Source organism: Mastigoproctus giganteus, chromosome 9 (assembly GCF_048544385.1).
Source record: "Mastigoproctus giganteus isolate SK-2022 chromosome 9, ASM4854438v1, whole genome shotgun sequence".
Lineage (NCBI taxonomy): Eukaryota > Metazoa > Arthropoda > Arachnida > Uropygi > Thelyphonidae > Mastigoproctus > Mastigoproctus giganteus.
The window spans coordinates 132792346-132816406 of NC_143583.1; the positions used below are offsets into that span (position 1 = coordinate 132792346).

General features: G+C 36.9%; 1 protein-coding gene across 1 annotated transcript; it reads right to left on the reverse strand.

Annotated features, from left to right (window-relative positions):
* Positions 1–2192: 2192 nt before the first annotated feature.
* On the reverse strand, positions 2193–17374 carry LOC150080745 (putative glutamate receptor). The gene is made up of 8 exons (XM_090380804.1): positions 17234–17374; positions 15776–15922; positions 10826–10929; positions 7973–8060; positions 7682–7840; positions 3010–3139; positions 2538–2767; positions 2193–2459 (listed from the first exon to the last, which is right to left on the reverse strand). Exons 1-8 carry the CDS (start codon positions 17372–17374, stop codon positions 2193–2195), a joined length of 1266 nt encoding a protein of 421 aa, XP_090236930.1.
* Positions 17375–24061: the final 6687 nt, after the last annotated feature.

Sequence of the window (24061 nt, forward strand, 5' to 3'; positions counted from 1 at the left end):
CCTAGTGTTCCGTAACAGTGTTGGCGTTTTCAATGCACTCTGTCAGACTTGTGCAGGAATGGTTTACTAAATATTACGAAGACTTCACCCTAGTGTCTGCGCGAGTAGCACAGTAGTATCGTCACCGTCCTCCCCACACCGGGTGGAAAAGGCCCGGGTTCAAATCCCGTAGATGACACGAGGAATTTTAATGGGCTTTTTTCACTCCGTGGCTGAGTTACTCGGTCTCAGGAGTAGATAGCAGGGTTCCCCCCCCCCCAATTATTCGGATGGCCTAAAAATAATAGTTTGGTTTTTTAGACTTCACCCTAGTGGCCCCAGATCCCGTGATTTGAACATACAACCATCTGTAGTATGAAGTTGTTTGCCATGCCATCTGATATCATCCCATAATTGTTCCATGTAACTGTAGGATAATTATGGGATACTAATGGCATGGCGATCTACATCTTTAGATATGTTAAAGCATCTTGCAATATCCATACCATGACGTATGCAAGCTGTTCTAAGAACTCGTGGAGGCCGGCTCCCTATTAGGTAGTAGTCCTATTTCAATGTCCTTTCAGCGTATTAGAATATGCATATTTAGTAATAAAAGGCAATTCGAGCAACAGAAACCTGCGAAGTAGCATAGCATTATAAGCTATTACGCCATCTCACACCGTATAGCCATCAGCAAGGTAAAAGACGGTGTAAGTTACCTGTGGGACATAATTTAGAGCAAATAATCAATTGCGTAGCCACTGAGAAGTATGAAAATCACCAGCGTTCTGGTATATAGTTTTGGTTGCAGAAAGCAGGGTGCAGTCTGAGTTTCATCGTACGATGCAGGCGTGTATAGAAAATTTCAACAGTAAAATGCGATGCATGCCTTAATTTTAAGCAATATATTCCAACAGATTGGATGATTGTGTAGAAATAGCGCATGCCATCATTCAAGCCTCTATCGGAAGAGGTTCTCCCAGCGCATGACGCACTCAGTGAACAGAACAAATTAGAGACGCGAGGGAATAATCCCTACAGCAGTTGACGTAATACGTTAAAACAGATTTCCTGTGCAAGACTGTGAATAGTGTTATTTGAGATGCGAGTTGTGACAGATCCTGCATGCAGTGTTAATTTCCACATTTACGTCCAGCAGACATATTCAAGTCTCAACCATATGCGCGAAAGGTTACTCTGATTTGGTTACCATTTTGATGATCAGAGAAGACCACCCCACAAGCTACCAATTGATGGCTTGGAGTTGCCATCAGTGCCAACAGAAACATTGTAATGTCTTCATACAGCCATTAACAACAAGCTAGCACGTTCAAGCTGAGAGAAAGAATCGTAATGCTCGCTGTAATGGAAGGTGTTGGGGCACCTCATTTTTCTCCCAGCTCGGATCTTTTCAGTTAAGATTCCATGACTTCAGACTTCTAAAAACAGCAAAAGGCACTGGAGGAATGCTGATACTGGTCGAGCGCTGAAGTACAGCTGGAGTTACCGACTGATTTCATTAGCAGTTGAAAAAATTCTACAAGGTATCCTTTGCTTGGTACAACGTCTTACTAATAAAAGTGACTGTATGTGTGAATTGGCCTAACAGGTCACAGGCAAACAACTTCCAATGGATTTCTACTAAACGTAGCTCACATTGTATCAATAAAATACAGACGAACTATCTTAAACATTAAAAAATACAATGTTTTTGTATATACGGTAAATTCATTAATATCTAGTACCCTCGAAGATTGTGAGATGCTGGAGTTTAAAATTTTCCGAATTTTAAAGAGGTGTAACGAATAGAATGAAAAGTTTTATAGGAGTACAAATAACTGAAGTTATTTACATTTGTAAACATTTATAATGACTATTTTGTTCTGCAAAATAGTCATTATAAATGTGTGAAATTAAGATAGTGCCGGATTGTTATCTTAATATTTCAGGATTGTGAAATGTTGATCTAATATAGATCATTAGAGTGCCGGATTTTACAGAGTTTACTGTACTTATTATTCTTCATTAATTTATTATTATTTATTATACTATATTTTATTTTATGTTATTATATTTTATATTATATTTATTATTTACTGATTTTATTAACTTGATATGAAAATGGCAAGTAAGTCTGCTGCAAGTGAACCACACATTTATAAACAGCTAATAATTATAAATTAACTTACTAATAATTAATAATATAACAATTACGTTCTGGAGAAAGTGTCCCTGCATGGATGACCCATCTGTAAGGCGAGACTTCCTGTTGTCATATAGAAAGGTTCCTTTTTTCCTATATAGAATTTCTCCTTGCCTAATTTCATGGCATCCATTTCGATGTATATCTGATGGTGGATAAAGGCGTATTTGTCCCTTAAGATCCTTTCCAGTCCTTCTTTTACAGTTCGATACAGGACTCCTGCATCTGTTTTCATGTCCGTTGCTATTATACGCATGTCTCCATCAGCTGCTTTCTACAAAACGAAAGCAGATATCATTTTATAATTCTTGCACAGAGAGAGAGAGAGAGAGAGAGAGAGAGAGATACGTACCTTGAAGATGTTATTGGTAGAACTGTCCTTCAGAGTTCCACAGCGAATCTGTTTTCTTGTAACGGCTGCTGCTAATTCGCTAATAATTTCTATCGGTTTCATGTATTCTGGTATGGTCAAGTAAGATAGGAGAAAGCTGCTGTAGCTGAACGCTATAATCATAACTGAAATCCTCCAGAACGCAAAGAATAGGCGGACAGTTTGATATTTGAGCATCCTAGATTTTACGGCTGAAAGTAGAAGAGAAAATTAAAACAAACAAAAAAGAAACGTCGTGGCTGCAGCTACTTTCTTAATTGTACTTTTTTTTTTTTTCAGGAGAATCGTCCAGAAAATTTGGCAATGTAGTAGTTAGAAAACTAGTGATCTTAAAGCTTAATTGACAGCAAAATAATGGCTCCTTAAGAACGTGGATTGCTTCATTATGTATAGCAAATAAACGAAATTAAAGAAAACTGGGCAGAGGCAGTACCTTGAGCTGCTAGAGCTGTGTAGAGAAGCCAGAATACATGTATAAAACGTATTCTTTTTCTGAGAGTATGCATAAGCCAGTGCAAGAAGAGACTTCCGACGAGCAAGAGGCTCAATACAGCAACCCACACCTGAAAAGAAAGGAATTTAGTACACTATTATAGAAATGCGAAAGTGAACATCACAATCATCACAGATTACATGAGAGAATTCCTTTATACAAACCAAACGTTACATATATTTATATATTTTATTAAAATATATATTTTAATAAAATTGTCACAATGGGGCATGCCCACATTGCGACAATTGTACCCACAGAAATGCCCAAAACACCTAAGTAGGACGCAGCAGTCATGGTTCCATGTACTGCTACCAGTGGACCTCGTCTCTACTACGAGAAAAACTTCAGAAATGTTTCCCTACCACAAGAAACATTTTAGACCATGACAATTTCTTAGATGAGAGAGCATACTCCATCAGTAAGCGTTCTCCAGACATTCGCCTTTCCCTCTCGGGTAGAACAGCGACTATAATCACCGTTCTCTTACACCGGGTTGAACAAGCCTGAGTTTAAAACCACAGATTTTCCCAACGCCATGTCAATCTATTATTGCCCTCTGAAACCTTCTTAGGCCTTTTCATGTACTACTCATCTTTTGGGGTATGTGTTAGAAACAAATGTCAGCTGTTATCAGCTGGCCACCTTGTGGAATACATAGAATATTCCACATAGATTAGCACTAAATGAACACATATTAAAAGTTTAAAACAGCAACCATTAGCAATTAGTGCCTCAGTGCTCTATCCCTTAAACAGATTCAAACAACGCATTAATGTTTTTTAATTAATACATTAAAGATTGTTTCGGTCTATACTAAATTACCTGATCTCTAAATTACTACAAAAAATATTAAATTATTACTGCGTTATTCGATCATAAAGCAGCATACTATTACAGAATTTTTTTTTTATGTGTAAACATCTTTGGCAGCACCTACTAAATTTCGAACGGTAGTAAACCCATCTGTCACGATTTTATGAAACGGAAATGACTTTAAATGACGTCATTTCATGATGCTTGTAATTGGCCATTCTCATTAAGTTGTAGAGGTCCTCGTCGGTCATCAAGTTTTTCCATTTCTTTGCAATTGCGCCGTTTGCAATGTTGAGCATGTCGATTGGGCTTTTGACCTAACCTCTTCCAAACGTTGATTCGGTAGAGTGAGCAGCGGGCGTGTGCATAAAACATTACATCGTTCATACTAAATATTTCGGACTGAAGTATGACTCTAATGTCACTAACATTGATTCGGTAGAGTAAGCAGCGGGTGTGAGCATAAAACGTTACATCGTTCTTGATTTCGGTTCTAGCTTTCGATTTTAAAGCGGTTCTGATTTTCGTCAAAGATGTTTACACATAAAACATCTTTCGTGCGTAGAGGGTACACACGCAGTGTTTTTTTTTTTTTTTTTTTTTTATTAAATCTCGCTGTTTTGGCGTTTCTTTGAGCAATGGGCCAATTCAGGAAATAATGAGGAGAAGGCGAACAGCCATCCAACTTCAAAAGTAATAAAATGAAAAAAAATGGCAATTTAGAGAGGTCCAAGAAGTATACAGACTAGTAAGAAGAATTCAAAAATTAATTAATTAAATGATCGGGTAGTCGGTAAAGCTCCATATTCAACAAAAAAAGAATAATTGTAGAAATACGTTTTTCTGTGTGTCAAATATCTACAGAGCCTGCAGTCGAGGAAAGTGTGATCACAGGAGTTCGAGTGGTGTTCAGATTCCCTCAACCACTTCCTATTTCTCCAATAGAGAAAAACATTGTCATAAATTTTCGTCCTAAAGCAATTCATGACGAGATGTGTAGACATGTATAGTATCTTATGTAGGACGGTGTACTCTGCCTTTTACACTGTGTTGAATACAGAACTCTGTAAAGGCCAGAAATGTGTGTAATTTTGTTTGTGCTGTGTGTTTTGTTTAATTGTTTCTGGCCACTTTGTCACCAGGAAGGCGATCACCTGGAAAGCCTGCCTGATGTCCGTCTACGCCACGGGGAGGCGGGCCACAACTGCGCATGTACTGTGGCGGACCTCGACTAGCTCTCATTGAATTGGGATCATTCAAAAAGAAGAAAGTAATAATAATAATAAACAAAATAAAATCAATAAAATGAAATAAAAACATCCAAAGTCCACTGGTGACGTAGAAAACTAATGGATCCAAGATCCCGTACCTATTGAGCCCAAACCCGCCTCCAGCGAAAGGCAAGAGATCAGAAAAAAAAAAAAATCTCGCACTCACAGACAGTAATGAGAGCTAATAAATAATAAAATAGATAAAATAAAATAAATTAAAATACGAATAGGATAGGAGAAAGAATTAGATAAATAAATTCGCAAAATAAATAAATAAATAATGTATATATAAGAAAAAATAAATAAAACAAGAAGATAAAAATAAAAAAATATATATAAAATAAAATAAAAATAATAATCCCTCACCCACATGGAGAAATCAGTGTGTGTCAGCAATCCTGCGCCACAGGAAACCCAATCCTGGGTACCAACAAAAGAGTTCGCCTCGTGAGGCCACAATTTCTGCCCCTTTAGGAGCTGTGGAGAAACAGAAAATCAAAAACTCCAATCCATGGAAGAGGAAGGCAAGTTCGTATCGTCAAGTAAGTGCAGTAAAGTCATTCTGGTTAAGGTCACATTGAAATCAATTGTTTTTGGAAAAAGAGATATTTAGCAAGATATTCTATCTAGGTACGTCCTGTCAGTAAGTAGGTCTGTTTTATAATTTTGATAACTGTGATAGGTACGCAGAATCAGAAGTTTAAGAGTTTGCTGTAGATGGCGTAGGTGTATTTGCCAGAGGTCTGACAATCGAAGAAGAAGCTGGAGGTGGAGCAGCCAACATCTCCTTTCTTACTTTTAGTGCAAATCTTTGGAATGCCTGAAAGGATTCTTCATTTTCCACGAGAATAGCTTCATTTCCTTCAGCAAAATTATTATGATAAGATGATAAGATTTTATTGTTGATCTTTGGTCACTGCAGTTAGAACAATGATAAATCACATGAGCCCAAATTTCCTCAGAACCGCAGGAACAAAGCTGTGAGCTGAAATGGCCGAATTGAAATAATTTTGAATTTAGGGATCTGTGATCAGTGATTAAGAATGAAGAGTAAAGACTAGGAGGACTGAATCATTTCTTAACATTTCTTCCGGTGGCAAAGGTAACATCTGATATAAAATTTCGTGTCACATGCCCAGTTTAGCTGGTATCCCATCTGGTTTGCCAGATGTTTATCAAATTTTTTCATATCTTGAGTTTCTCTTGCTTGACGTCTGCATCTAAATTACAGGTTATGCCAAAATTTTCAGTGGGATTCTGAGTTTTATTCGGTAGCAGATACCTTCTCACAAGATGTGAAGGTCCATTGGAAGTGCAGCAGAGGATACTGTCTTGCAGGCCCAAACCATGGAAAGGAGCATAGATCTTTGAATGGTGATTAGTTTAGCTTTAAATTTGATGCTTGTTGCCCTGTGAAACCACGCACCAGAGGAGTACGTGGCCATTGGGACAAAAACAGTCTTGTAATATAATATAGGGAAAGAGTTTTCCTATTAAATCCCCATTCAGTCTTGATGATTCTGATTAGAGCGTTTGTATACTTTTTGATCTTTGAAGTCAGATAATTGACGTGGGCCACAATTTGATAATTCATGACGAGATGAGCGCAGAATACGAATAATACGTTGTGGTAATGTTGTGGTAATGTTGTGGTAAAGTAGTATAAATAGTTCATATGGGGAAATTTCAAGGCGCCCAACAACTGCTGAAAAAAAAAGAGAAGGAATTGACCAGGTCACAGCCATGAAACATTTCATGATTGGCTCCTTATAAGGTCCCTTCGATGCGTATAGACTCTGTGGAAAAGATCATAAAACCTACTTCAACATGCACAAGGTTTCTGCCCGATGTATTATTGACTGCTGTCACCTTTCCAGATGTAAAAGCAGAATTGTGCAGAAGTAACTTTAATCACTCTTAATAAAAATGACCAGAATAACTTTCTTTCACCGACTGGTGACTATATATATATATCTGGAGTCGACATTTTAACCATAAAACCAAAGTACGTTCCAAACAGTGGAAATATTCACTGTGTCACTGCACCCAAAGTAGTCAAAAATACAGGCATCTGTTAGAAAGGAGATCGTGTTGGTTTTCTGCAACCAACGAGGTGTAATCCTTGCCAATTATTTTCAGAATAACACCACCATCACCGACGTAACACCACCAACACCGACTCCACGCTTGTGTAGTTGTCAAGACAAAATAGCGAGGTATGTCGACTTAAGGTATAATCAATGGCAATGCGCCTGCACACAGTTCACATGTTTCCGCAGTGATTTCAAGAGACTGAATTATGGTTTCAAGATCAAGCAGGGATATACTATGAATATGTCTTCTAGAAGTGTAACCATCAGTGGGCAAAATGCATCTCGCTGGATGAAGATTATGAAGAGAATAGACTAATAAATGTACTAGGTTTCAATCCTGCCATCATGAGAGTCTCTAGATGAATGTGGATCTTTACTGAACCACCCTTTGTATTATAAAAATATCTAAAATATCTAAACATGTAAACTTACATTTTCAGATAAAGGTGACAGTAAAATCATGGCCTTTGGTCTCAAGCCGGGTTTTGCTATGGCATATACGACACGATTGAAGAAATAGGGATATATAAATGTGAGGGTTACATCACGAGGATATGTGTGTATTAGAGTTACAGCCGAGATTTCTGCCTCCTGCAAAAGAATTTCATATTTTAATAAAAGGGAAGTTAGATTTAAATGAGCTCTTGAGGTAAATAGCATTTCATAAAAAACTAGGGAAAAATATACAGTCATAGTTAAAGAAAATTGCATAACCGTACATACTTGGCGGTATAGCATTCCAACGACTCCAATAATATTCCCATTTTTTAATCCTCCGAGAACTGGATCTGGAGGTACGATAATCTTATACCTAAATAAAAATGAAAACGTAATTAATATAATTTATAATTTAAGATAATCAGATTCAAAGATCCGAAACTGAATGGCACAAGTAGTAATTTTCTAGGTAGGATTTTTATATCTATTAGAGGTTTCATTACCCAAATTCTTAATATGTGCGTGTGAGTTCTCTGCGAATGTAATATTAATTCAATTCTTACATAAAAGTGTGTGATCCATTAAATTCGGATAAGCATTGAATATTCTTAGATTTAAAAAAATATATAAATATTTTTATTATCTCTTGATTGCAATTTTCCATTAAATAACGTGGGTTATCGTTAGATTGGTTTATATTATTTTTAATTGAGCCAAGGCAACACCAAGGCCATGAGGAATAGGTGTGTTCTCTAAACTGCCTGCATGTCATGCACATACAATTTACAGATACTCCTATTCTATAAATTGCATATTTCCTCTTTCTGGGATGAAAAATCGGAGCTGCTTGGAGGAAAGAAAGAGAGAGAGAGAAACAGAAAATGCAAACCTTCCTCAAGATCAAATAACTCAATGCCGAAGTGAAGAAAGTCACAAGAAAGTTCCATCTGTCGAAACATAATATGAATCCTTTTTAAAACAGTGGGAATGGACATTGATTATAACCACTGTGAACTCCATGAGAATATCGATTATTACTGTACGTAAACTACAGTATTTAACCAATGGTTTAAAACGTTCAAAAAACAATTGTATGGTAGGACAGTTAAAGTATAAAAATAATACGAGTTGAAAGCAAGAACCATGTTTATGTTTCTTGCCTCAGGGCTTATGCCTCAGGCTGTAAGAGAATTAGACTATGTACAAGTTAGTGCAAACGCATCATATTAGTACATTAGTACTTAATTCATTTTATACATCATCAGGCATCTCCCACAATATGAGAGATGCCTGATGGTGTATAAGATGAATTAAGAGTAAGATGCATTAAGGGCTTATGCCTCAAGCTGCAGGAGAATTAGACTACGTACAAGTTATTGGTGGTATCCGCTGAGAATAAGTAACAACAGTCTTCTCCTTTGGTGAAGCGTTTCTTATTCGAAATAGTGCAATATCATGGCAACTCATTGTGAAGGTATTCACAATATGAGATATAACTTAAACGATGCCGCCTTTGCAAAAATTTGCTAATTCAGTTTAGCTGTGTACTAATATAATGCGTTTGCACTAACTTGTACGTGGTTCATGGAATAATAATAATTAGAATTTTTATTAATCAGTAATAAATATATATTTTTTCTTTTGTACTCAAACTGAAGGTAAGACTTTAATTCCTTTTATTATATCACACAGTATTCTATAAAGTTCTCCACTAGAAAGAAGTAGGCTTTGAATCCTCTTATTTTTCTGTTTTATGGTTATGGATTGAATCATGTAAGATTGAATCATTACGATATAGGACCATCTCGACGAGAATGGTATCGTGAATAGATCCAAACATGGGTTCGTTAAGAAGAGGTCATGCCTGACCAATCTGGTAAATTACTCTGCGGTAGTAATATTAAACAATTGGATTCCGGTAACAATTTTGACATTATAAACCTACACTTTAACAAAGCTTTTGTTACTGTCCCTCATGGAAAGCTGATATGTAAACCGTAAGTGGGATTAATGGTAAGATCCTACACTGGATCACAGCTGTCTAAAAAGACAGGAGATAGAGGATGATCGTTCTTGGTCAGTCTTCAGAATGGACCAGTGCAACAAGTGGGTCCTTCAGGGTTCAATTTTGAGTCTCCTCGTATTTCTAATATTCATAAATGGTATGAAGGACACATCCAAGAAAATCTTTGAAGGTAGCAAGGATAGTTGAGAATTCGTGCCAGGCTATAATGCTTCAAAAAGACTTGGATCGGTTACATTGCATGGTCCGAAAATTGGCAAACTAAAGTTTAATGCTTCTAAATGTAAGGTTGTGAATTTGAGGAACAAAAATTCTGGAGTTACGTATAAGCTACGGGAAGAGAAGCTAAAAGTAATTCAAGACTAAAAAGACATCTATAAGATGTTACGATTCAATCTGACATGAAATTTTCCATACAGTGTAAACAGGTAGCTATGAAAGTATCCTTTGATTTACAGGACCTTTGCTAATAGGGAAGAAGGACATCATCATAATTTATCTTTACAAGGCGAAGGTTAGACCGCAATTGGAATATTGTGTTTAGGTCTTGAGACCGCGCTTTAAAATTAAAAAAAAAAAAAAAAAAAACCTTCTGGAGAAGTGGCAAAGCAGGGGATGAAGGCAGGTGTCGATTGCTTTGTGGACTGCAAAGTTGACAAACTTTGCAGGCCACAAAGGTCTCAGGCAAGTGCAGCACGGTTTTTTCTCCCGGAAACTCGGGTTTTTCGTCCAGCAAACAGCAAATCTACCACCACATAACACACGAAATTTACAGACATATTATATACGACCCAATATGGCCTAAGTTGCTGATGCGCCTAAAAACCCAACAACAACAACTACTTCAGTATAAATGGATAACCTATATCAAGACCACAGATATGTCACTGAACAAAAGTAACTAACTTCGTCGAAAGCTTTCGAAAGTAACATACACAAACCAAGTGATTATCGGTCGGAGTTGCTTGGAGGAGAGAAAAAAAAAAAGAATTCCAGGAAAGAATTATGAATAAAGAGTATTTCAGGTGTGATCATCATTACTACAAAACAAAATTTACAAAAAAAAAAAACAAAACATTACAAATTTATACAAAACAAAATTAAAAAAAGCTTACTTAAATTTATACAACTGGGCAAGAATACTAAACAACTGCACGGAAAAACCATCTATTAGTTTCCACTCTCCATTTTCTTCCTTCATAGTTAGCGAACCTGGATACTTCAAAGAGAAAATACTATTATTTAATCGGAAAATATAAATGTTTCAACATAATTTCTGATTTACAGAATAATCAGAAAAATTTTTATTCCTGTAATAATAATAATAATGTCCAAACAAGTGCGCTAATTTCAGTTTCGGATTAGGTTTTCTCCCCTGAATATTTCTGGGATTTTCAAACTGTACAGCATGCAAATTGACCGCAGCGCACTATAACCGAAGAAATTAGTGCGGGCTTAAAAACCCAGAATGGGTTTTTAAGCCTGCACAGTGAAGGACCAACTCCTTCTTGATATTTTGGGACGGTACCCTACACCCAGAACACAAATGAACTCATTATTCAATATCCAAAAAAGGTGCATTTGTCGGTGTGCCATCTTTTGTATTTATCCTGTGGTTGATTTGCTTGTTGGTGGAGTTAAAAACCAAAATTTCCAGAGGAGATCGGAGAAGAAAGGAGACCCATCGTCCGGAGACTCGAACAACGAGGTTTATTTATTTATTTATTTTTTTTTTTTATTGGTGTGAGGGGCCACAGCCAAACTATGGCAACTGGCTCAGCGTGTAATTTGTATAAATATCATACAGAGAAGGCCAATCAATGTAGCGCTGTAGGTGTGCCATAATGTGGTGTTGAGTTGTGTTGAATTTGTTGTATGACTGGCCGTTTAGCCTAGTTTATCGCAGAAAGCTGCCGGAAGTTAAATTCCATGCTTGCATGTGAAGCCAGGCCAGAGATCTAACACCTAGCACAGGTGTTGTCGTATAAACCCACTCGGCATACTGATCTTAAAAACACTATAGTAGTGTAATGCAAGAAAAAGAAGAAGAAGAAATAACTAGTTCAAAAGAAAGACAGGAAAGAAAAGACAGAAACAGAAGAAACAAAGTTCAGATTCAGACGATCCGTATTATGTTATATTCAATTTCAGAAGATTAAACACAGTCTGTCTTACCCTCGACAAATTGCAAAACCTACCGGAATGGTGGGCACAAAATACTTCGTATAGAGCGTGTGGAACAGCGATTTGCAGCTAAATAATTAGCACAAGTCAGATCAATGTCTTTGCACATACATTCATCATAAGAGTGTTTATATCTAACCCAAATTGGTTCCTGTGAATTAATGAGTCTAACATGCAGGTGGCACAACAGCAGCTGCTTTCAACTGATGAAGAAGTCAATTTGGCTGCTATCATAAAACAATCTTAACTTTCCAAATCTAAATAAATACACAATTTCACAACAAAACTACATTCAAGGATAAAAATTATTTTTTCTTGTAGCTCTCACTGAAATCTTTTAAAGGGTATTACTTAAGAGTACTAAATCCTATTAACCAATTCAAATCTCCAGATAATACTTTCATCTTGAATTTTCCAATGTGCTGACTCATACTGTATATAATCAATACTATACGTCAGCCAATGCAGCATCAACATTGGAAAAACTCAAATCAATAAAGGCACTGAATACTTGAAAATAAACCAATTCCTAGTCCCATAAGCGTATTACAAGATTCGCCCAGTATATATATATATATATCTTTCCAATAACTTCTTATTTTTAAGCTCAACCCTCAACAATTATTATTACCACTTCAATAATAATAGAATTCCAAGGAGCATGAAATCTTGCAGCATTAGGCTTAATATCCACTCAGTAAATCCAACCACGAAGTGTGAGCTGCTTATAAAGCCCCCCACCTCTGATTCCGGCTGGAAGCATTTAAAGTTTAGCCAGAGGTGTAAACTGAACTCAGGTGTAAATTGAACCACAGAGTAGTAGAGGTGAAAATTGAACTCACGGCTACTATCAGCCAGTGAGTGAGTGAGATTGAGAAAGAGGGTGAAGCAACAGGTTTCACTGTGGAAGCGTGTTGCTTCTTTCTCTCTCTCACGCTCTACTATCCACAAGGCCGATATGGGGAGGGGAAGAAAAGCTATTTATAGACTTCTTGACAATGAAAATCATATATTTACGGCTGCTTATTTCAGATAGGTCCGTCAGATCTGAGTTTTTTTCTGGAGAAATTGGAGGAATTAGTAATGGACTCTTCAGTGGGAGTGTAGTTAATCGGTCTCACGTGGAGAGAGTAGGGTTCCCCCTGTGAGTTTTCAGAATTTTTTTATCTTGCCCAATAAGCAAATCGGACCGCGAACACCCCTCCCCCGACATATAGCTTTACATGGTAATGCATTGTATAAATGAAACTTAAGATAGCAATATTTGTAGACACAAACATCCTACACCGATCGGTCATAGTCGAAAGTCAATGCGATTTTATAACGAAGCTTGAAGATGGAGTGACCTACTGAGGAACTTTTACTTCCCCTTGGCACGTGAAGTAGCGTGTTTGCTTTTGTTGACGTGTAGGAATAATATTCCGTGGCAATCGATCTTTCACAGCGGACAAGACAAAAAAAGTTTCTGCCCATCTGCGAAATGGGCAGATCTTTTAAAAATCTTCACTGATTGCTCAAAATGATAAATTGAACTTTCTACATCCTGAAACTGAGTTAGTTTCGAAGGAAGGTCGCTGATTTATTCTCTCACATAGTTTTTCACCTCACAAGAATAACCATAGAATACACTCAATTATAAAAGCCATCATTTGTTCTAAGGCAGAACAGTGGTTATAATCACCGTCCTCCCCACACCGTGTGGAAAAGATCTGGGTTCGAATTCCATCAATGACAAGAGCAACTTTTATGGACTGTCTTCATTCCGTGGCTGAGTTAGTCGGTTTCAGGAGAGGATAACAAGGGATTTTTCTTCAGGAATTCCGGATTTTTCTTTCAGCAAAACAGGCAAACCGACCAGAGAATGCATACAATTTACAGATATATTACACACGGGTGGATAAGTTCGATCTCTCAGGTAATCAAATCTAATATCAAATATTTTATTAAATAATAAAAATAAAATTTAATTTCCTGACTGACTGTTAGAATAAACTCGCACTTACTTTTGTGGAGGATGGAAGTTTATTTAAATTTAAGGAGGGATTGGATAAGTACTAGAAAGAAATAGATAAATAAAGTGAGGGAAGATAATATTGGTTACTTTATTTTATTGTTTAATTTAAATTTGATTTATTTATTAATTATTATTATTATTTTTTGTGGACAGTTCTTCATATGCTTGCTTCCTTTTGCAAATACTAGCACTAAAATAAAGAAGTGTGTATTTAAGGAGTAGCAAAAGAAGTAATTTTTTCTTGACCAAAATTCTTTCCCTCATTACTGCAATAAGGTTTGTAGTGGTAGTTAATATGTTACAAGCAAAAAAAAAAAAAAAATAAATAAATAAATAATAATAAACAAATAAATAAGTTGTTCACCTGAATAGCTACTGCCTTAATAGAGGAATAATTGAAATTGGTGCATTCATATGGTTGATTTACACGTAATTTTCTCAAGGTGTTCGTTGTCATCATTTTTACTGTGAAGTCTCCATAAGAGGCAAAATGAGGTTTCTTGAACAGGTGTATTTCATATCGTTGACTGCCCTGCTGAAGAAAATAAGATTCATTCATTTCGATTGCATAATATACAAGAATATTTTAGTTCTACCACGATTACTGCAAAGAGAAATACTAATAACAGAAAATTATAACGATGGGTTTAAATGCCAATCCCAAGCACGAAAGGATGGATGGGGTGAAGATTAATAAAAAGGAAGCTAATTAACGATGGACTTTGATTTTCCAATAGACTTTAATTAATTGCTTTAATAAATAGTAATTGCTAAATGAGTAGCGCAAACTCGAGTTAAGTTTGCTTTTCTTCACCATGTCTGTTCTTTGGTCCGTCCGTCCGCATGTGACAGGTCAACTCGGTGGATGAATTTCAAAAATATTTGTCGAGCCATTCCAAATTTCAGTAAACTCGGAAACCGAGTTGAAGTTGAAGCACTGGATATTGTCTTTTTGCCTATCAGTTTAATAAATATATAAATCATGAATTATTATTATTTGCTTATTATATAAATCACAGCAGGACATGGACTACGTGCTGTCTTTAAATTTAATAAAATTCAAAAAGAAATCAGTGAAGTACTTTGTAAAAATTTTAACTGCGTACTATGAGCTAAGGTAAATGTTATTTGTTTATTTTATTAAATCACACGAGATCCGTGAAACACGTGTTGAATTTCAATTTTCATTAAAAATCCAGGAGAAAATAAATAAGGTATTACAAAAAGTTCAGATGATGTACGCGCAGTGAAGTGAAAAGAATTGCTTTTATATACCTATATTATTAGTTAATTAGTTAATAATTAACTGATTAACAAAATAATTAGTTATTTTCACTACAGGTACTTCACAATGCAATGTTCGCTCAATTTTCATTTTTTTGGGCTAAAAACGAAACAGTAAATGTGCACATTATTTACGATGCTAAAAGTAACTTATACATTTCAACTTGAAATTTTGTAGTTTGTACAGTACTATGACAAGAGTCCTAAAATTGTTTTTTTTTTATGAAAATTATAAAATTGAGGATTTTCAGGTCTCATGTTATAAAGCTATTCATTTATACCAGACGAAGACCAAATTGAGGTTTAATCAATTGAAACAAAATCTCCAGCGCGCTGTTGAAACATGAGATGCCCAGCTTTGCACCATAAAAGGTTTTAGCATTTTTTGGGAAATGAATTCGTTTGTTTGTTTGCTTCGATTTTGCGCGAAATTAACGAAGGAACTATATTTTTGCCCTCATTCCAGTTAGCAGACCGTGGGGAGCATTTTTACAATGTCCCTCTCTCAGTAATCAGTGGCTGCGTATATGGCAGCGTGGTTTTACCACAAAACATTTAAGAGTTGATTTAAAAGAGCTTTTACCTTTGAATCAATGAAATGCAAAGGACGGATGAATGCCACGTAGTAAACTCCCCTCAGTGATGGAAAAGAAAGCGAAAATTCACGTTCGTTCACCTTGTCATCAGTAATAATGAACCACTTGGTTAGGTACTTTACTCGTGGGGCCATCTATAAAAATAAAATTGGTGAATTAAGAACAAAGGAATCATATATAGGTGTCCTATAACGGTGTGCACTAGACATGAATATTCATTCATGTCTAGCACACTCCTTCTCATCCTCTTTAATTTCACGACATACCATTGGGAAAAGGAATGCACACATTCTTTTTTTTTTCTTTTTTTTTAGGAAAAGCAAGGTATTCACTGTATTTTTCTAGGCTTTTCCATTTTTTTTTTAATTCAAAAATTCCGAAAAGAGAAAAGTGCACTACAACCTGACGCACGTCGACTGAGAAGCACTGATCTAGTGGCTGCCAGTACTTGAAGAAAAAAAAAAGAAACATAAAGTACTAATAATATGACAGAAACACAAACAAAAGGAATATCTAGATTCATTTGAATGCTATTCTGTACAGAAAGAAGATACTTGATAAATATCTTTTCCATCTTTGGGTGGTCCTTGGGGATTCGCTCAAAGACCAACTATTTCGCGTGCACCACGAAAAACACAACAATAATACTTAAAGCACTTTACTATACCAGTTGTACATAAATAACGCTTAGGGGAAACTTTAACCCTCAAAAAACCTTAGTTGCCCTTTCAGTAGGACCAATCTAGGACAAGGTCAACTGACCAACTTGGGCTTATACATGCTTGTAGAAAATATAGAAATTACTTGTAGGAAACACGGGGTTATTATAAAATACCTGTGTTTTAAAGTTTTCTAGTTTATTAAATAGGGTTGTTGAAAACAAAATGTCAAGAAACGGCAATCGTTAATCGCATTTAGCAGTCACGCTAGCTTGAACGACGGTCCATTCGAAGAGCGTGTGCTAATGGACACTGGCCCATAACCACTCGGCGACGTCAGGCCTTGATGTATTCAGTAAACTTTAAATTGGGCACCGTTTGTTGCTCGGAACAACAAATGGTGCCCAATATTCATGAAATATTAATCTTCCATCCATACTCTAACAGTACTGGGTAATATTTCATTTGACTTCCAAGTAGTTCGTAATTTTTGATTTTTTGCCAAGAACGTAAAAACGAAACAACGTTGACCGATGCAACGTTAAGTAGTGACTCTTGTACTGAGTAACAAATAAAAAGAAATAACTATTAATTAATTAATTTCGTATTTAAAAATTAATTCATTAAATTCTGGTTAATATCAAACTCTATTTCTGATTGAGGCTTTTCTAATTATATTTGATTTATCTTTTAAATCTCAAAACTCGAGGCCAAATAATATCGTGAACAAACCAAGAAAGGTTCCGATAATGTACAATAGAAGACGGGAAAATAAAACTGTCTTACCATACTAAGTAACTTTAAAACTCTTGAAGTGTTATTCGAGAGATAGACTATAAGAAACTTTTCTCTCGGTAGCTGCAACTTTTCCGTTTCAAATGGATCGGAAATGTAGTTAAGAAAGTGGATACCCTCCTCATCTGTCATAGTCAGAGTTAGTAGACTCACTCTTTGCAGTTGCGCTGTACAGCTGTCAATGGCTGAATCTGTAATGGAATCGTTCAGTAAACGTATAGGATTATTTAGCATGTGATATTTTGAGAAAATACTATGAAACCTTCCATACTGTTTTTATTACCAATTATAACTTATATTGTGACTGATGTTACCGTCCTGAATAAGGTAAATGTTGGAAGTGATCACAGAATGGTAAGATGTACACTTGATATAGATGTAGGAAAGGAAAGGAAAAAACTGACTCGAGTAAATAATACAAAGGTCTTTGAGATAACAGAAGAGGAGAAAAAGCAGTATGTACTGGAACTTAAGAACAAGTATGAGCTTCTGCAGACTGCTGAGGACCAAGATATCGACGAGGAATATTACAACTTTTTGAAAGTGATAAAGCCCAAGAAACCTATAGGGAAACAGAAATCCAAAGAAGAAAAAATTAGTCAAGAAACACTTGTCATGATGAACCAAAGACGACAAATGAAGAGCAAGAAAAACACTGACAGGGAGAAAATTGAGTATACTGAGTTATGCAAAGCCATTAGAAAGAGACTCAGAGAGGACATAAGAAGATTTAACACAAGAAAAGTAGAACAAGCATTAAGGGAAAACAAAGGATTTAAATCAGCACCCATGAGAAGTAATACAGAAAGACAAATGATACTGAAACTGAAGAATAGCGATGGTGTACTTATAAACAGCAGAGAAGGCATAATTCAAATAGCAGAAGACTATTATAGAGAATTATACAAGGAGCGAGGGAATGATACCAGCAGTGGGGAAGATGGATTGCAAATTAGTAACACATGCAACATACCCGATATTCTTCCTGATGAGGTAGAACATGCATTGAAGAAAATGAAGAATCGGAAAGCCCCGGGGGAAGATGAAGTTACTGTAGAGTTGTTAATATTGGGAGGAAGAGACATAACACAAAAACTGGCAAGGCTCTTCACAAAGTGCATTAGAAAAGGTGTGATGCCTAAGCAGTGGAATAATGCAATCATAGTTTTGCTGCATAAGAAAGGAGATAAATCAGAAATTGGAAATTATAGACCAATTAGCTTGTTATCCCACATCTACAAGTTGTTCACAAGGGTCATTACTAACAGATTAGAAAGAATACTTGATGAGAATCAACCGAAAGACCAAGCTGGCTTTAGGACAGGATTCTCAACTATGGATCACCTTCACGTAATATCACAGCTAATGGAGAAAGCAAATGAATATAAAACACCATTATGCCTAGCATTTGTGGATTATGAAAAGGCATTTGACTCCATACAGCATAAGGCAATGTTGCGGGCACTGGAAAGACAAGGCATAGATACTCCATATATTATGATTTTGAAGAAAATATATGAGAGTGCTACATCCTTTATTAGACTAGACAAAGACAGTAGCAAATTTAAAATCGAGAAAGGAGTTCGACAAGGAGACACAATATCTCCGAAGCTGTTTACTGCTGCCCTTGAGGAAGCTTTCAGAAGATTAGACTGGTCGCAGAAAGGAGTCAATGTGAACGGAGAGTACCTAAACCATTTACGATTTGCAGATGACATTGTGGTCATAAGCCACGATCCCAAAGAATTAGAGGAAAATCTTAATCAGTTATGCACAGTTAGTAAGGATTTTGGACTAAAGATGAATATGGCTAAAACAAAAGTAATGTTGAACAAGTATGCCACGGAAAGGGAAATAATGATTGAAGGAGCAGTAATTGAAAAGGTGGAGTCATATACTTATCTGGGACAAGTTATTAGCTGTAATAATGATAAATGGCTGGAAGTCAAGAGAAGAATAAATTTTGGATGGATAGCATTCGGGAAATATAGTCACATACTGAAGAGCAATATCCCAGTTTGTCTGAAACGTAAAATAATGAATCAATGTATACTCCCCACCATGACTTATGGAAGTGAAACTTGGGCACTCACCAAAAGAATGGAAGAGAAGCTAAGAACTACACAGCGAAGAATGGAACGAATTATATTGGGAATCAGACTGTTAGATAAGAAGAGAAACACGTGGATTAGGCAGCAAACTCAAGTAAAGGACATTCTTATCAAAACTAAAGAACTGAAATGGTCTTGGGCAGGACACATAGCTCGAAGACATGATGACAGATGGACTAAGAAAATAACAGAATGGTACCCAAGAGGAGCTAGAAGAAAACCTGGAAGACAAAGGCGGAGATGGATAGATGAAATTCATGAGTTTTTGAGTAGTAAATGGATGGCCAGTGCTAAAAACAGAAGGAACTGGAAAGTTGCTGGAGAGGCCTTCATCCTGCAGTGGATTGAAAATGGCTGATGATGATGATGATGACAATATTTCTTCCAAAAAAAATTTTTAAAACACTGCTACTCTTATATTTTGTAGTCTGGTTGTGGATATATAGCGGAACACATTTAAAAATAATGAACTTAACTCTTGGAAGTCATAACTATTCGTGATTTTTCTTGCTCCAACCACAATAGATGAAAAATTTCTATGTTCTTGGTTCTTGTAATGTTTTAGGCACATCAGCAACTTAGACCATATTGCGCTGTATGAATATGTCTGTAAATTGCGTGTGTTCCGTGGTCGATTTGCTGATTGCTGGACGAATTTCCCTGGAATTATCGGGAGAAAAAACACGCTACTCGCCTGAGACCGAATAACTCAGCCGTTGAGAAAAATGGCCCATAAAAATTCCTCGCGTCATTGACGGGATTCGAACTCAAGTATCTTCCACCCGGTGTGGAGAGGACAGCGGTTCTGCCAACTGCGCTATCCAAGACGGCCAATTTCTAGGTGTTTGTATCATTGTGTCGAAATTGGACAAAAGATTGTCACTTTGCACGATAATGTACAGGGTTAGTAAATACACGTTTTGGCTTATGTTCAATGACATCTTTATGATCCAGAATTGAAATATGATTGTCACAATCCTTCGTGACAGTATAGTGGTTTCCCTACTTGTCACTCGTTTAAAGAGGTCCTGTTCGAGTAATGTCATGGGCTGAGGAATTTCTAAAGGCTTTTTCAATGTAGTCAGCCGAAGTGCCTTAAATCTATTGATTCTCCTTGAAGTGCCTTAAATCTATTGATTTAAGGCACTTCAAGGAGACTAATTAAAGAATATTTTGCTCATTCATGACAAAGGATATTGTAGTCTATCATTTCGTAACTTCTCGTATATAACGATCATGACTAGGGCAGAGACAATATACGAAGCAATGAGACGACCACCTCAAATGTTACTTTCAAGGAATGCATTTTTAAAGAATAAAACGTTAGAATGTAGAGAAGGTAGTGTCTCGAAAATTTAAATTTCGTCCACGGTTCTGATAGTAACTATATAAAAAGTCCAAGTTAGGATAACCGGCATATATTTACTATGGGGTACACAGCAGCGTCTATTTTACTTGTGATTCATTCATTGTTTCATTCGACGCGCAACTTCAATCAGAACAAAATCAGCACAGCATGAAAATCATGGATAATAACTACCATACCGACAGATCTGATACCGCTGGAAGATCAGACGGTTGGTTTGGAGCGGTCCCCCCACCTAGTATTAAAGAGGATAGGAGAACGGTTCAGAATTTGTAGTTTTGCTTCCGTTAACGAGGTAACTATTACAACAAAGGGCATGATGTCATTAGATATGGAGTGAGATATTTTAAGAGAGATGGCATAAGGCAATTTCATTGTGACAGAAGTGGTATTTTAGGAACAGTACAGCGTTTATTAGTTCGGTGCATAATACGGGGTTTTCCATTGAAGAGTGTGTGTTTATTGTGAAACATTACCTAACAATCAAATATTTTTGATTCATCAACTCAAATATATTTAAAATATCCAAACAGACCCATACCAAAGACGCCGACCGGGATAGCCAGGTGGATAAAGTGCCTGCCTGGCAACCCAAAGGTAAAGTGTAAAGTATGTTTAGGGTCAAACGGCACCAGGGGTTCCCCCCATCTCCGCGTAGTTTACATTGTGGTGTGATACAGTTCACTGTAAAGGCCAGAGATTTAAAAGTATATGGATCTTGAGGTGTGTGATGTCGTGTACCGTTGTTCTTCTGGCCATTTAGCCGCCAGACCCCTGCTGAGGCCGACGTTGCCCACACTTCGCCCCGTGGAGGCAGACCAGCAACCCAAAGGTCGCGTGTTCGAATCCCGCCTCGGGCTTGGATTAGAGTAACATGCAAAAATTTTGGGAGGTGCTTATGGCCACAGAAGCATGCGTCAACAACTAACAAAAAAAAAAATACTAAAGACAGCATTAATCTCATTTGTGCCAATGATGTACATATTCTTAGTAGAGTTACACAAACACATTAAAGGTCTTAGGAGGTAGCATGGTTACGATCGTTGCATTCTAGCCGAGTAAGTTGATCTTTGGCAAGGTTTTTTTCTCGGAAAATGCGGTTTTCATCCAGAAAACGGACAAAGTAACCATAGAGTGCACGCAATTTACAGACACTGACACCTCATGGTCATAGTTCCCTTAGCAAAAATACAACGATCACACACACGTTAGAAAGAGTGAATGCATGTCTACAAGAGCAACAATGATAATTCCAGAACATTTTATAGCAGATTTAATCGAATTTTTTATGAGTTTAACAAAATTTTATATTGAAAACTGGGTTGCGTTTTAATTGTATAACCTAATGTAAGGTGTGAGGTGTATTTAGTGTCAGACGGCACCAGGGGTTTCCCCCATCTCCGCGTAGTTTTCATTGTAGGTGTACCAGTTCGCTGGAAATGCCAGAGATTTAAAAGTGTATGGATATTGTATATGTGTAGTGTCATGTACCGTTGTTCATCTGGTCGTTTAGCCGCTGGACCCTTGCTGAGGCCCAACGTTGTCAACACTCAGCCCCGTGGAGGCAGGCCAAGAACCCAGTAGTTTTAGTTTCACTATGGCAGGTCCTGCCACCTAATTTTTTGAAATTTCAGTGGCTAGGACCTAAAAAAATAATAATAATAAAAAAAATAATCAAATAAATATGTTCTTATATTGTACGTATATATGTGTGTATACAAATACATATATTTATATGTATTTGTATACTCTCAGTCTGCTTAGGACACGTATATACACACAACGTGCATACACATACCAGCGTCAGTCGTGGGGGTTGATGTCGCTTGAGTTGATAGGCCGGGATGTGGGCGAAGATATTTTCGATGTGTTTAAATTTAGGTGTGTGGGGGCTTCACTAGCGTGAAGATAGAGAGGTGGGAGATGAAGTCTGGGGGGGAGAAAGACAGAAGTATGGGGCCAATAGGGAAGACAGCCCCAAGTTTCAGTGGGGCATGCCCATGCCCCACCAGAGTAGAAACGAGGGTGGGGGACGAGAGAATCGTCCCCCCGGGAAGTAGGGTTTAAAGGTGAAGGCAGCTAGGGTGCCCTCTTCAGGCTACCGTAAGGCTTTGGGAGCTAAGACAATAAGGCTGCGGTTTGTTGTCTCTATTCCTGTATTCATAGTTGATATCAATATTTTGAAAATTATTGATATCAACTATGCTTAGAATTTTTGCTATTTCAGTCTATTCCTGTTATGTCTATGTTTCAGTCTATTCCTTAACATCGCCGTTTTAAAGGGAGGGGAGAACGACAATAGACATCGAAGGAGAAAGAAGAGGGATAATAGCCTTATGAATAAAGTCATTGACTGAAGATATAATAACTACTTGTGCGAATCTAATGAATAATATATATCCGTTTATATACATGGACGACCTCTGGAAACCAGGCGAAAACTAGTTGTAATCAGCTTTCTTCACTACACGGGGCTCTGCTGTAGTCACCTTTCCTCTTCAAGAGCATCTCGTGGGATGCATGATGACTCTTCCTATGATTAAAGCTGTCCCCTTTCAAAATCGGCCATGTAGTAGGCAATGGCATACCACCACATTATCTGATGCCACAGAGACCATAACAAAACCAACTCCAAAAACTGCTGTTAAAGAAAGACCTGCAACTAAGTGAAAGGATGGGATCAGTGAGCTTTTGGGGGTGACATTTTGCGATGCCGCTCGCATAGCACATGGTCGATGCAGTTGGAGGAATTTGTAGGTGGCCACAACAGCTCCTCAGGGAACTGTGACTGGAAGAAGAACTACAATTGGCATCTAATTTGAGATTGAGGAAATTAATGGTAAACATTTAACAGTACCGTATACTAAATGAAACTTCACACCTATCATTTCCAAGGTATCTTGATATTAAATACATGCAAGATGTCTTTAAGAAAGAACTACTTTATCTTGTGCCCATTCAATATGTTTCAGCAACCGTGTTTTCCTTTTGTTACTGAAGATTATGCCAAAGTGGCATAACGAAAGAAACGAAATATCGAAGTGATATCAGACAAAAAGAGGATCGACAGCAAGCGACTATCATGAGATCACAATTCAAAAAAAGTAATTTTGAACTAGAACATATTGAGCACGTGATGAAGTAACTTTGTTGAAGAGAGCGGGGGCAAAAGGAAGTGCTGATTGAAGAGTGTGTTGTGAAAGTTATATAAAGAAGTTAAAACAAATTACAAATCCGGGCTGCAAAAGCTAGATAAGAGCTGAAGAAAATAAAACGAGTGCAGACCAGTACTTTTCATTTCTTTTAAAACTTTGTGTTTCTGAAGAATGGAAGAACTGTGAA

What these genes read in the sequence shown, in the direction of transcription:
- LOC150080745 (XM_090380804.1), bottom strand. Translation starts at nt 17,374, where the DNA reads ATGACAGATGAGGAGGGTATCCACTTTCTTAACTACATTTCCGATCCA. An exon ending in GCCCAGTTGTATAAATTTAA is followed by an intron (nt 8,061 to 10,825) that starts GTAAGCTTTTTT and finishes ATTTTTATTTAG; the next exon opens with GTATAAGATTATCGTACCTC. An exon ending in TGTCACCTTTATCTGAAAAT is followed by an intron (nt 3,140 to 7,681) that starts GTAAGTTTACAT and finishes CTTTCTTTTCAG; the next exon opens with GTGTGGGTTGCTGTATTGAG.